Source organism: Anomaloglossus baeobatrachus, chromosome 7 (assembly GCF_048569485.1).
Source record: "Anomaloglossus baeobatrachus isolate aAnoBae1 chromosome 7, aAnoBae1.hap1, whole genome shotgun sequence".
Classification (NCBI taxonomy): Eukaryota; Metazoa; Chordata; class Amphibia; order Anura; family Aromobatidae; genus Anomaloglossus; species Anomaloglossus baeobatrachus.
In genome coordinates this window covers 101,382,931-101,398,032 of record NC_134359.1, presented here as the reverse complement: position 1 = coordinate 101,398,032, position 15,102 = coordinate 101,382,931, and the positions used below count along the sequence as shown (strand labels likewise).

Below are 15,102 nucleotides of genomic sequence, written 5' to 3'. Positions count from 1 at the left end.
GTGTGTTTGTGTGGGACGCGTACTAGCGATATTGTTCGCCACAAGCAGCGATTTGCCTATGACGCACGCACGAAGGGGGCCGGTGCGATCGCTAGCGACATCACTAGCGATGTCGTAGCGTGTAAAGCGGCCTTTAGTGTATGTAAACTTTTGACTTTGCAAAAAGTAATAAAAATTCCTTAAAACATTCTGTCCCACATTATTCTGGCATTTGGCAAATATAAATAATTTTTGTTCCTAATTGAACGAAAATGGGAAGGTTTATTCTGATTTTATGTTAGATAGTGAGAAAAACATGCAGATGTGTCTTTATAGATAGTGTATGTAAACTTGTGGTTTCAACTGAACCAAATAGTTTGAGGGGCTAAAATCCTGCTGACAGATTCCTTTTAATGGTAACACTGGGGGCCTCCACCTACAGAGCCGGTGGTCTGGTTGACTTGGCATAATTCAATAAGGTCAGCCTTTACTGTACTGCAAAACTTTTCAGCTATACATGGCTAAATCTGCCGAATGTATGGATGAGCAGCTGTGCCTGGAGAAATATTACTGTTAGTTGGTGAGGATCTGGGAGGATTATAATAAATCTTTTTTATATTATTTCCTTTTTGCATTTGTTTTTTTTTATTTTACTTTTGTAACCACATAAGCATAGTTTTATTGTATTTTAGTTTTTTGTATATACTTGCTCTAGAAATTAACAAGCGAGTAAATTTGTTTATTTCAGTTTGTGTAAAGAACATAAGCATAGTTTGTATTACGTCCTGTCATATACGGGTTTGGGGGTTCATTTACATTTAGTGCATTTAAAGGGAACCTGTCACATGGTCATGCTGCCCAAACTATGGGCTCATAAATCGGAGCCCCCAGGTATGATTTTTCTCTCCATTCAACTGGAGCAGGCCGGGAGAAGCCGGACAAGAGTTGCCCTGACTAGTCTGTTCTCTACTGGGAAAATAGAGTATGATCTCCAGCACTTTAAAGAAGGTTACAAATATTTATTGAGGTTCTATTGAAAAAGATCCATGGATCATGAAAACAGTGAGGGGGGACACATTAAGAGAAATCCCAACTTTCCATGATCGATGGATCTTTTTTAATAGAACCTCAATAAATATTTTTAACCTTCTTTGAAGTGCTGGAGATCATACTCTATTTTGCTTGTCTGTGTTCTGCCTGAGGCCAGGGCAGCTCTGTGCACCACACCGATCCTGATCTGGACTTTAGGAAGGGTGAGCTGAACTACTTTTTCTATTTTCTGCATTTGCTCTCTACTGGTGACTAAAGGGAGAGAACTGACTAACCGGAGAGACCTGTCTATCAACTGGATCTGGGCGGGGAGAAGCTATCTGGTGAAGGCATCAGACTCTTCCTATAGTCACTGGCCCAAATTTGAAACTATGTTTTCCCTTAAACATTGCAGCAAAAAAGACATACCTGTCTGCAATCCATCTGCCAGGCTCTGATTCTTGCTGCCCATGGTTTGGAAGCAAGAATCTAATGCCATGTTCACTTTAAGAGAATGATGACATTGGTGCACCTTGATAAGAGGACCTAAGTGAGGAAAGTAGAGCTAAATATATTCAGCCCTGAAGAATAGTTTGTACATATAGATCTGTGAGGAAAAATAAATAAATCTGGATACCACGGGGGAACACTATTCTCCTTAAGGAGACTTTGCAAGCCAGTTTGGCTGCCAATAAGGGGACTTATATCTGCAATGCCCCTCTGGGAAATATTCAAATTGTCTGTCCAGGAAAGGAAACAAACTCTAGCGCAGCGCCACCTATTGAAGTAGCAATCCTAACAGTAAAAAGTGTATTTTTAACAATCCTTTGCATATGACTTAGGGGCAGTTTGTACACTACGACATCGCAGGTGCGATGTCGGTGGGGTCAAATCGAAAGTGACGCACATCCGGCGTCGCAGGCGATATCGTAGTGTGTAAAGCCTTTTTGATACGATTAACGAGCGCAAAATCGTCGTAATCATATCATCCGTGTAGCGTCGGTCATTTCCATAATTTGGAAATGACCGATGTTACGATGTTGTTCCTCGTTCCAGCGGCATCACACATCGCTGTGTGTGAAGCCGCAGGAGCGAGGAATATCTCCTACCTGCGTCCTGCGGCTCACAGCGGCTATGCGGAAGGACGGAGGTGGGCGGGATGTTTACGTCCCACTCATCTCCGCCCCTCTGCTTCTATTGGCCGCCTGCCGTGTGACGTCGCTATGACGCCGCACGACCCGCCCCCTTAATAAGGATGCGGGTCACCGGCCAGAGCGACGTCGCAGGGCACGTGAGTGCATGTGAAGCTGGCGTAGCGATAATGTTCACTACGCCAACTATCACCATGATATAGCAGCTGCAATGGGTGCGGGGACTATCGCGCTCGGCATCGCAAGCATCGGCTTGCGATGTCATAGTGTGCAAAGTGCCCTTTAGGATTTATGCCAGATCAGAATCCCAATTTGCAGACACGTTGTTTCGGGGTGCTTGCCCGTCGTCAGTAAAAATCCACTTTTGACTTTTGGGATCGCTACTTCCAATAGGTGGCGCTGTGCTAGAGTTTGTTTCCTTTCCTGGAGAGACAATTTGAATCTGGATAGACATATATTTCTAGAAAATGTGTTACAAATGTTCTACAGCTGGTAGGGTCTGTGTTGTAATCAGCACCATGGACAGCAATGGAGGAATCATGAATCTCGCCTGTGTCCCCATGATGTTTGTTTTCCATACGCTGTGTCTGACTTTTTCGTGAAAGGTTACAGGAAACCCTTTATGAAATGCCACGACACTTTTGTTCTTAGGCATTTGTTATCACGGCCATCTATCATTTTACAGTAAGAGGTTTGCTAAATCGAAAGGGAACCCCATAAAGAGTGGGCCGAATAGGAAACTTTACAGCATGTAGGTTGTGAAAAATACGATTACAGCGCTACGAAGTGTCAAAGATGTAATGTTTGGGAGAGGTGTAAGAAGCAGTAGATGGATTTTAGGGGTTCTCAGGAATTATTAAATAGGTTTTCATTCACCACTGAAAGTGCTTAACACAAGCAGCATGCATTCAGTTTCACATTATAGGGTTATTCCCATCTTTACTTGTGGTTATCGCCGATCATGCTTGTAAATACAAGTAATTTTAGCAATTTACTGCTTGTTAACATTTTCAACAATTTTTTAGACATTGTTGTTCACAGCTCGTTGCCTTACTGACCGACCACCACTGCCAGACAGCAGAACATGTGCGGTGCTTGCAAGCTATTTTCTATTTAGGACGCTGTTACCCTCTAACCTTCGCCAGTTTCAGCTCAGGGCTTACAAGTTACACACCAGCAGTGGTCGGTGTCTTAAGAAATGAGCTGTAAACAGAAAAAAAGGGAAAAGTTAATATGTCAAGAACAGATACAAATTTTATTAAATAAGTTGCAAAAGTACTTGTTAGTACAAGCACTATCTATCTATGAAGGTGGAAATAACCTTTTTATTCTAACATCTTGTGACTTTGACCACAGCATGCCTATATAGAGGGTGGTATGGACATGTCTTTGTATATAAACGTACATGTCCATATGACTATGGTCTTTGGGCTGTTCATATACAAAACGAGTAGAAAATGGAAAGTAAACAGATGTCAATAGGATAGTTCACATATGCCAAGACCACAGATCCATGTGTTAAAAAAAACAAACAACCTATTTTGTGCCACATTCACACATCTGTCTGTCACGATCTGAGTCCGGACCGTGATTTGTGGTCTGCCTGTAGGACCCCTGACCTTCTTGACATAGGTATATACCTATGAGACTGGTAAGTTCTGGTCAGGAGATCCACAGCCAGTCCATGACTCATGGTCCATACTCCGATCAGGACACATGGATGTGGGCATGCAACCATACTCTGATTTGGTTTTTAGATTTGGCTCATCTATTAAACTTGGTGCATTTAAAAAAAACAAAAAACAAAAAAACATGCCGTATGTACACCATTTATATTAGGTCTCTTTCATCCATTATATGAGCTATTCATGAGACAGAAGAGCACCTTCAGTAACCGGCTAATCCTTCTGAGGTGTAAGAAGGAAAAATATAGGAAATCATTTGTGCCAACTGCTATGGGAATGTACAACAATAATATTAGTGTTAAATCATCAAGGTGAATGTCTACTTTATTTCTTCAACTTAGAGTTCATCCGCTGTGTATGTCCTAATCTAATGTATAATGTTCTTCTGTCAACTCTACTGTCTTGTCAATTATGTAATTCATGTTATGACTTAAGTTGTGCTGCTGTGATACCATAATTTCCCACGGGATGAATAAAGTGTATCGTATCGTACATGTCCGTGTGAAACACACACATTTTGCACGGACGTGTTGAAGGTACGTATTGCCATCCATGTGCTGTGTTTTTGGCACACGAGTGTGCTTAGTGTGCTATCCATGATAGCGCATGGAGTGCAGGAACTTTTTACTCACCTGTTCTTGGCGCTGCTGTCTCCGGTGCTGCTGCTTCTGGGTCTGCGGTGCAGTAAATATGCAATGAGCATAACGAGTGGCCCCGGAAGCAAGTGAAAGCAGCACCGAAGACTGCAGCACTGGAGACATATGTTTTCTTTGGTGCGTATCACACTGATGTCACACGGAAAACATCAGTGTGCAGTCCATGTGACATCAGTAATGCCGGAGAAAAACGGACTTGTCTCCATGTAGACCACACAGACACGCGTGTGCGCCACACGTACACACGTCCAAGAGAAACTATGGATGTGCACACAGACCCATTAATTAATTAAATTAATTAATTAAGCTGATTTCATGTATCCATGAATGATGGACTGAGCTTGGATCAGAACACCTGGCCAAACACTGGGTCTCATTCCCTGAGCTTAGGTATATACTGTATATCTATCAAAACAAAACTATGGCATATTCACCAATGCAGCCACACTCCGATGCAAACTGCGCAATTTACCCCACAATTTACTCTAGAGCTAGGGTGCTCATACATATATTTGTGACACCACTTCCCGTTACCGCTATTTGAATATTTATTATATACACACTCGGCTTTGCACTATAACATTAACACTTAAATCCACGGCTCAGCTAATAGCAGTGTCCCTACTCTGGTTATGTTTCTGCATCTTTGTCTGTCTCTGATTTATGGATTTCAGATATATTACGTTAATTGCAGCTGCCATTGTGAATAAAGCCAGATGTTTATAACTGTTCCTTCCTAATAGGATTTAGTTGGGAACCAATAATTGAACACAAAAGGCCCCATTTAGCAAAGCTTTACATTATTATTCTAGTGTAATAAGGTCTTGAGAAGTCTTAATATTTTGTCAAAACTTGAGGTGGCGCAAATTTTTTGCAACTTTTGAAATTCTCACCCCAGTAATAAAAACGCCTTAAAACATTCTCTCACTCCTCTTTTCTCTCTCTCCCTCTCCTTTTCTCTCTCCTCTTCTCTCTTTTTCCTCTTCTCACTCTCTCTCTCCTTCTCTTTCTTGCTCTCTCCTCTTCTCTTTCTCACTCTCTCCTCTTCTCCCTCTCTCTCCTCTTCTCTCTCTCCTCTTCTCTCCCTCCTCTTCTCTCTCTCTCTTTCCTCTTATCTCTCTCCTCTTTTCTCTCTCTCTCCTCTCTCTCCTCTTTTCTCTCTCTCTCCTTTTCTCCCTCTCCTCTCTCATTCTCCTCTTCTCACGCTCTCTCTCCTCTTCTCGCTCTGTCCTGTTCTCTCTCTCTTCTTCTCTCTCTCTCTCTCTTCTCTTCTCTTTCTCCCTCCTTTTCTCTCTCCTCTTCTCTCCTCTTCTCTCCTCTTCTCTCTCTCCTCTTCTCTCTCTCCTCTTCTCTCTCTCCTCTTCTCTCTCTCCTCTTCTCTCTCTCTCTCCTCTTCTCTCTCTCCTTTTCTCTTTCTTCTTTCCTCTCCTCTCTCCTCTCCCCTTCTCTCTCTCTCAAATTCAATTCAAGTTCAAATATGTTTTATTGGCAGGACCAAAATACAATTAGTGTTTCCAAAGCAAGAGAAATACAGGTCGGAGGGGATCAGGGTTATGGCGATTTGGGGGCACAATTTGGGCTCTGAAAGTCCTTTTGGGGGTCTTATGTTCCTCTCAGCTTATGACAAGTGGTGACATATTGGGCAGCAATCTCCACCACTGATTCCTCTTCCCCCAGTAGGATGCGGAGTTTCATCTCCTCGTCTATGGACGTTAAGGATATGAGTGGAAAGTTTATGGAAGTAGGAGGCCCTCACTGTTGAGTATTTGTTACAGTGTAGCAGAAAATGCGCCTTGTCCTCCAGAGCCCCCTGCTGGCAGTGCTGGCACAGTCTGTTCTCCCGCGGCTTGTATGTCTGTCGGTGCCGCCCTGTTTCCTGTTACCTCTCTCTCTCTCTCTCTCTCTCTTTCTCTCCTCTTTTCACTCCTTCTCTCTCTCTCTCTTTCTCTCCTCTTCTTCTTTCTCTCCTTCTCTCCTCTTTCTCTCGCTCTCTCATTATTCTGGCATGTGGCAAATATTAATAATTTTGGTTCCTAATGGACCTAAAACGGGGAAGGTTTATTCTGATTTCATGTCAGGTAGTGAGAAAAACTTTCAGACGTGTCTTTTTAGATAGTGTATGTAAACGTCTGGTTTCAGCTGTATATGCCTACACTGTCAGTAGCAAATCTAATTTGTAAAGTTTGTGTTTTGTGAAGCTTTTTAGCTAGTCATTTCAATGTGCCCTTCAGCCTCCATGATCGACAGATTTGTTTAAAAATGTTAAGTTTTGTTTTAAATAATTCTAAATAAATAATTTTTGGCAAAAAAAAATGACAAATAATTTACAATAGTTTAAACTTAAATGTCAGGGCAGAAAAGTAGGGGTTAAATGGAATGAATTTGGTCCTGGCTCTCAGTTTCATGTGTTGTTCCAGCAGCCCTGCTTTTGGTTGAGTCTTTTCAATTCCCTTGCGCAAATTATGATTTTCACTGAACCGTCTGTATTTTTGATTAACATTCACAGTCACGGCTATACAGAAATGAACTTTCTTACTCAGCAAGACATGAATTAACCTTCCCATTGCTGTACTATACATTTTCTTGAGTACTTTAGATCCCGCACCAATATGTTACCATATTTATTTGATTGAGTTTATTTCAATGTATAAACCTCTTTAACTTAAAATCTGCAAATTCAAAAGTTATTTTAATTAAAGGGATAATTCCATCAGGACGTTCCCATTTTCTATGTGCAGCACTAGGTCATGTGTACGTCATAGAGGAGCGGACCCTTATGAGTTGGGTCTGCGAAAAGCAGCTTTTTCTGGAGAATTTGATGTGATGGTAAATTTTATCAAATGATCGGCCACAACACACTTTTTTTTACTAAGTACAGACTAGATTGCAAGACCTTCAATTGTCAAACCTGGTTGCTATACAGTGTGTCCACCCATATCCTGTCCACCGTCATTAACTTGAGAACGGTGGCAGCTATAGGCATAGAAGTGGTGTCTAGGTATAGTAAAGTAGCCATGCGCTACGTAATGAAGCCACCTATAGCGCCACCTGGTGGAAAACAACGGAGTTAGCATTTTTATCTCAAAAACGGGATGAGATAGAAATTACAAAGTTGTAGGGCATCATCAATTCAATACGAATCGACATCTTGCATACAGAAATGCTTAGAATGTGTGAAACTCACAAGGCTGCGGACGTGAAGCGATACCTCATGGAGACCTTCCTACAAGTCATTGGGTACGGTGGCTGTGTGGAGTGGCCTCTACGCTCACCTGACCCGACGCCATTGGACTTCTTTCTGTGAGGTCACATCAAACAGCAGGTGTATGTGACCCCTCCACCAACATTGCAGGACCTACGACGACGTATCACAGATGCTTGTGCAAACGTGTCACCTACTATATTGCACAACGTGCAGCAAGATACAGTATGCTGTCCAGAGTCCAGATGTGTATTGCAGCTGACGGTGGCCACTTTGAGCATCAAAGTTAAATGAGCGCCATATGCGTGACCAGCATGCAATGTTTTGGGGGGAGGTCATGGGTTTCATATAATAGCATTTCTGTATGCAAGGTGTCGATTCGTATTGAATTGATGATGCCCTATAACTTTGTAATTCACTTTTTGTCACTATCTCATTCCGTTTTCAAGATAAAAATGCTAACTCCGTTGTTTTCAACCAGGTGGCGCTATAGGTGGTTTCATTGCGTAGCGCATAGCTACTTTACTATACCTAGACACCACTTCTATGCCTATACATGCCACCGTTCTCAAGTTAATGGCGGTGGACAGGATATGGGTGGACACATTGTATATAGAGGACGGTATCACAACTTCTGCACACATTTATTTTGAAGTTGCAATATACTTTATTTGAGCATCTACAGATCCATACAAATAATTTGTTTCTGTTTATTCCTCAGAGTTGTATCAGATTTGGACTAGATTAACCTAAAAACAAAATTGTATATTTTACTTTAAATGGGCTATGTATTTATATTAATTATGCCCGGTTTTCTATTTGTAGATTCCACCTGATGATGACTTCAGTTTTACTGATGGGGATGAAGATCTGTTAAGAGCTGTACATACAGTTCAAGAACAAACTGAGGATGTTCAGGTTAGTATATTGTTTTATGTGTGTTGTTTTTCTTCATATACCTATTACATAGGTTAAAAAAAGGCCTAGGTCCATCAATATCAACCTTTCTCCACCAATTGTGCATTTTTGTTACTAAATTATCTATAATCCACAATTTTATATGTAATGAGGATATCATCCAGTCCTTTTCGAAAAGCTTTTATAGTGTCTTTACTGCCATTACTACCTCTTGTGGTAGGGCATTCCACAGTCTGACTGCTCTAACTGTAAAGAACCCTTTCCTATTTAGCTGCCGGAATCGCCTTTCATCCACCCTTATTAAGTGCCCCCAGGTACATAGCAATGTCTTTGGGTGGAATAATTCATGTGCCAGTCCTTTATATTGACCACACATGTATTTATACATATAAATGAGATGTCCTCTGAGACGTCTGTTTTCAAAGCTAAAAAAGCCCAACTTTTCCAACTTATGGGAAATCTTTCATCTGAGTGTGAGAAATTCAGGGTCTGCCTCTGACTATGAGTGACCTATAGAGCCTTGTTCTGAGAACGAGGCTTCATAGGATTCGATGAACGTCGTGGAACATTACACCATTGGATTATGTGGGAACTTCAAAGATTTCTTTTTAATTAATAAATTGGTGAAGAAGGGAGTGTTGGGGAGTCTTTATTCAAATAAACTATTTTTTTTCCTGTGTGTGTTTTTTACCTGTACACTTACTGGGGTTGGAGGTGTCTGATAGATGCTTCTCCAATACTAACCCCTAGGCTTGATGCTAGCTGTCAATTCACAGCTGACTTCAACCTCAAAACCATTACACTGATTGCCACCGCACCAGGACAGTCGAGATGAGCAGAGACAAAGTGCCAGAATTGGCGCAGCTAATGGTTATGCTACTTCTGGGGTGGCTGCGGGCTTCTTTTTTTAGGCTAGAAAGGGCCAAAAAACCATGAACCTTTCCAGCCTGATAATTATTATTTTTTTACAGCACCAAAGTTCAAGTCAACATTGACTTATAATTATAAGGGGTCCGGAGTCAAGTTCGGGTCTAGTCTGGCCCCTTTTAGCTAAAGTCCGGCCGAACCCGATAAACATCCACAAGTCCACTCAATTCTAGTAATAATATGTCGGAATCACTGGATTTAATCTTTCTTTATACACCCTAAAATCTTGTTGCTTTTGCAGCTGCTGCTTGATATTGAGTACTGCTGCTCATCTTACTTGTAACCAGAATACACAAGTCCTTACAACCTAATTATTTTGTTTTTTTGAAAAAAATGGGGCATATTTTTCAAAACTGTTTAAATCCTAAACAGTGCAAACTTAAAGTGAATTTCACCGTGGAGGTGAAGAAGGCAGAGGAGCACATGGTCAACTGCGAGGCAGCAGGGGATGACTCAATCCGGCCGCGGTGGTAAATCTGAGTCCCTGTAGGAACGCTGATGCTACAGCAAGCTACTTACACTGCATTGACATTTTAGAACGTCAGTGCAGAGTAAAGGGCTATTTACATGCTGCGACATCGATAACAATTTATCGTCAGGGTCACGGTGTTTGTGACGCACATCCTGCGTTGTTCGCGACATCGCAGCATGTGACACGTACGAGCGACCTTCAACGATGGCAAAGAGGTAAAAATCCTTGGTTTTGGAGAGGTCGTTCATTTACAAAAAATCGTTGTATGTGCAGTAAGAGGTTGTTTGTCGTTCCTGTGGCAGCACACATCGCTATGTGTGACACCGCAGGAACTAGGAACATCTCCTTACCTGCGGCCGCCGGCAATGAGGAAGGAAGGAGGTGGGCGGGATGTTCGGCCCGCTCATCTCCGTCCCTCCGCTTCTATTGGGCGGCCGCTTAGTGACGTCGCTATGACGCTGAACGAACTTAGAAAGGAGGCGGTTCGCCGGTCACAGCGACGTCGCTAGGCAGGTAAGTATGTGTGACTGTTCCTAGCGATGTTGTGCGCCACGGGCAGCGATGTGCCCGTGATGCACAATCGACGGGGATCAGGTACGCACGCTAGCGATATCGCAGCGTGTAAAGTACCCTTAACGTGTGGACTGCTCAAACATTTCTAGTCTGTGTGAAGTCCAGAAGTAGTTAAAAACTGCTGCATCTAGATAGTTGTGAGGGGGGGTGCGCCCTCTATAACTCCATCTGCACCCCTGTGCTCCATGCTATGGTGTAACAGGCCTTGTGTCAATATAAAACTGACAGGAATGACAGATTTAGCACATGAGTATTGCAGTGTATTATACCAGCTATCAGTGTATTCAGTATTCTTGTGGGAATAAGCAAAAAAAGTAAATAAAAAAAGGTTGCAAAAATTTAGGAACCCCCTTTCCATACACAAAATTAAGTACAAAAATCGTTTGCCATTCAAAATACATTTTTCATGTAAAAATAAAAAAATACATGTTTGGAATTGCTGCATTTGGAATGACTCGAATTCCAAAACGGACATACGGTACTATTGTACCCCAATAGTAAACACCAACAATAAATAAATGAATTAAAAAAAACAAAACAACAGTTTTCTCATTATAGTACTACACAAGTAGTGGAATAAACTGTGATAAAAAAGTGTTATATAAAAAAAATTGATAGCGATAAAAACGTCAACTCCTGCAAAAATTAAACACCCACACAGCTGTGTCAGCGGAAAAATAAAAAGGTATAACACTCAGAAGACGGCAAGTCAAAAAGGCATTGTTTTCTTTGCAAAAAATAAACAGTTTTCAGTATGCAAATGTAGCAAAATGTAAAAAAAATAAATTCTAGTATGATTTAGAATCATACTGACCCAAAGGACAATTTGTCTTATTACTTGTACAATACAGTGAGAGGCAGAAAAAATAATAAAAACTATTCCTTAATTGCTGTTTTTTTTGTTCATTCTGACTCCCAAATATAAGAATATAAAGTGGTTATAAGGTTTAATGTAGCCCAAAATGGTAACCGTAAAGTCTGCATCTCATCTGGAAGAATACAAGGCCTTATACAGCTCTGTCCACAGGAAAATAAAAACAAGCTATTTCTGTCAAAATATGGCAATTGAAAAAAAAAAATTGTTTTTTTGTAAACAAAAAAATAAAGGTATAAAAGTATCAAGATCTAAAAATAAAACCTATATATGTGGCATTGCTGTAAACATACTGACCTAAAGAATAAAGTTGTCTGACAACATAGAAAATCCTAAACTGCTTTTTTTCTGCCTCCCCAAAATGAGAATGAGACTAGGTTCACATATATCCTATGCTTTTTGCAGATGACTTGTGTTTTAGTCTCCGTCTAAGAGCTGGTGCAGACGTCCGTATTTCCGGTCTGAGTGTGTTCCAACAAAACATTGGATCGCGCTCAAACAAATATTAGCCTATAGAGCTGTAATTCTGACTTTGATCCAGATTGCACTTGGCTATGCTAGTCAATGAGTGCATGGAAAAGATCAGACTGCACTTGGATGACATCTGAGTATAGTCTGACTTCCGCACATTGACACAGTGGAGAAATTTTGTTCTCCATCTTCTCGTCTCAGTGTGCTCCAATTCTCTCATCCTAGAGAATCACTTCACTCTCAGCTGACACACGAATCAGATTCTGAGGAGGATTCAGCCAAACGCCCGCTGGAACCATTTGCTCCAAAAAGGCAGATGGAGTCACTTTGAACTCTGCCTGGCACATAATTGCTCAGTGTAACACATATGATATATGTGAACCAAACCTAGCCTTTAAAAGAGATTCAAAATGTAATTTACCCGAAAATGATGCCAATAAACAATTCAACTCATACTGCAAAAAAACTAAAACCCCACTATGAGGTCTATCACTTGTCAATGGAAAAATAAGGGGTTTCCACATTACTGTAGAGCCCCTAAACCCATCAGGAGCTACAAGGTACTGCATCCTGTCAAAGATGCAGGTCCTACCCCCAGGAACCTGAAAGACCAGTGCCGGTAACACCAAAACACACTATAATCCCAGTTTTCCCCCTCCCCAATGATTGGTTACAGACTAGAATTGGACCCAATGGATGGCCACCCAGGGGTGGAGCCGATCTAGTCCACTAGACAATGACCAGGTGGGAGGGGTTAGCAGACAGTCAGTATAGTCAGTAGAGTCCGTAAGTGGAAGTGAGAGGAGTCGGACGAAACTGCACTGACAGGAGTGTGTGACGGTTACTTGAGGGCCCAGGCGTGTGGTTGCCGGTGGAGTACTTCTGGAACTATAGCATCGACGGGGTACAGAGCCCTAGGTCAGGCAAACGATCCAAGCAGACCTGATAAAATCTGCACAGTGAGGGGACCATCCAGGACCTCACTGACCGTAAAGTCCAGGGGCACCAGCAGTGACGGGAGAACAGAACACCGAACCTACAGGGTTAAAACTGCCGCCGTACGGACTAAAGACTGAGAGACAACTAGGAGGGGACCCCAGGCGCTCCAAGCCACGGGGACCTACCAACTTGAAAAAGGGGCAGGGGAAAGAAGCCACCAGGTCACTAAACCAGCACTGGGACTAAGGGAACCAGCGGTGAGCAGCAGCCTTCTTTCGGGTACCGGTTATCAAGCTGCCGTGAGTAAAGAACCCAGTTACACTGCAATCCCTTGTGTGGCCTACCTCTTTTCCGTGCCTAACCCCATCACCTACCCCCTGGGGCCCCGACCCTACTTGCGGAGGGGCCAACATTGAGGCTGCCACTAACATCAAATAACATCAGCCCCAGCGGTGAGAAACTGAGCAGTGGCGGTTCCATGACCATAACCGCAACCCGCAAGTGGTGTCATGATAAAAACTTTGTAAATACTCCCCTGTACATAACCCCCTTCAAGCGACGCCCAGGATCACGGAACCGGGCAACGGCCACCAGTGAAGGGTCCCCGTAAATTTACGGCCCGGGATCGAGTACCCCATAGCCCTGGGCGGTAGATTAGCGCAAAACGTTTGAAAAAGAGACATGGCTCCCCCTCCTTCCCCAAAAAAATATCCAAGAAAAATTGTCTGGTCCATTTTTCCTGTTACTCATTGTGAAAATTAAAACCTTAGGGCTAAAACGAAAGTGATGTTTTAGTGGAAGTATAAACATAATTTTTCTGCTTTTACATCCTAATTTCTAAAATTCTTTTAAGCACCCAGGGGTTGATAACTTATTGCACATAGTAATCAGGATATGTATTGATCACAACATATTAGTGTTCACCCACCAATGAGCCCAAATATCTTTTGATGGTTGAATTCTAATGTATTTTGATCAATATGTCTTGATTACTATTTGTATTACTGCACTTTATATTATTTACTACCTAATAATGTTGGCACCTTAATCTTTACTTCTCTATCGCCTACACAAAAATACACCAATTTTCTAATAAAATATATTTTAAAGGTGCTACTGCCATGAATTTCTCACCAGATTTTGGTAAAAGCCCATTTAATCTGGACAAGGAAAGAAAGAAAACCATAGTTGTCCATAAATTTAGTGATGAGAGATGACACAAAGAAAACGTTTTTAACATGTTTATTGAAATATATTTAATACTTTGTACAAAAGCTTTTGTTGGTTATGATGACTGCTTCAAGACCCCTCCTGTATGAAACAAGTAGTTGCAATCATTGCTCAGGTGGGATTTTGACCCATTCTTGTACACACGCTTCAAAATCACAAGGTTCTGTGGGCTCCTTCTATGAACTCTGAGCTTTAGTTCCTTCCATACATTTTCTATTGGATTCAGCTCAGGTGATTTGCTTGGTCATTAAAGCAGCATTATTTTCTTTCTCCGAAACCAATTGAGAGTTTCCTTGGCTGTGTTTGGGATCATTGTCTTGCTGAAATGTTCACTCTTGTTTCATCTTCATCATCCTGGTAGATAGCAGCAGATTTTGCGGGGAACACCTGGTTGTGGCCAGATTATGGTGAAATGATGTTCTTTCCACCATCAACGGTGAATAGTAGAATGATGTGATTTACCAAAAAGCTCTATCTTGGTCTAAACGGTACACAAAACGCTTTCCCAGAAGGATTTTGACTCACTCTCATACATTTTGGCAAAATGCCATTACTTTTGATTTCATTCAAATGTTGACGTATTTGTGCTGACACTGATGCACCCTGAGCCTGCAGGACAGTTTGAGTTTCTCTGCAACTTGATTGCAGTTGCTTATTCACCATCCAGACTATCCCGCATTGTAACCTTTCATCAATGTTTATCTTCCGTCCAGGGAGATTAGCTACAGTGCTGTGGGCATCTTGATTATGTTGCGCACCGTGGACAAAGGGACATCAAGGTTTCTGGAGAGGGACATGTGCCCTTGAGATTCTTGATATTTTTCAACAATTTTGGTTATCAAGACCTCAGACAGATCTCTTCTCTTTCTGTTTTCCATGCATAGAGTGTCACACAATGCTAAGATTGAGTCAACGTCTCCCCTTTTTATCTGGTTTCAGGTGTGATTTTCATATTGCCCACACCTGTTACTTGCAACAGGTGAGTTTGAATGACCA

General features: G+C 41.8%; 1 protein-coding gene across 1 annotated transcript in view; it reads left to right on the top strand.

Moving 5' to 3' along the window:
* The window catches only part of SPAG16 (sperm associated antigen 16), a 1,446,914-nt gene that overhangs the window by 24,916 nt on the left and 1,406,896 nt on the right, over window positions 1-15,102 (top strand). The window contains exon 3 of the mRNA XM_075317532.1: window positions 8,528-8,620. Coding sequence (XP_075173647.1) covers window positions 8,528-8,620 — 93 coding nt within the window. The remainder of the gene's footprint in view (window positions 1-8,527; window positions 8,621-15,102) is intronic.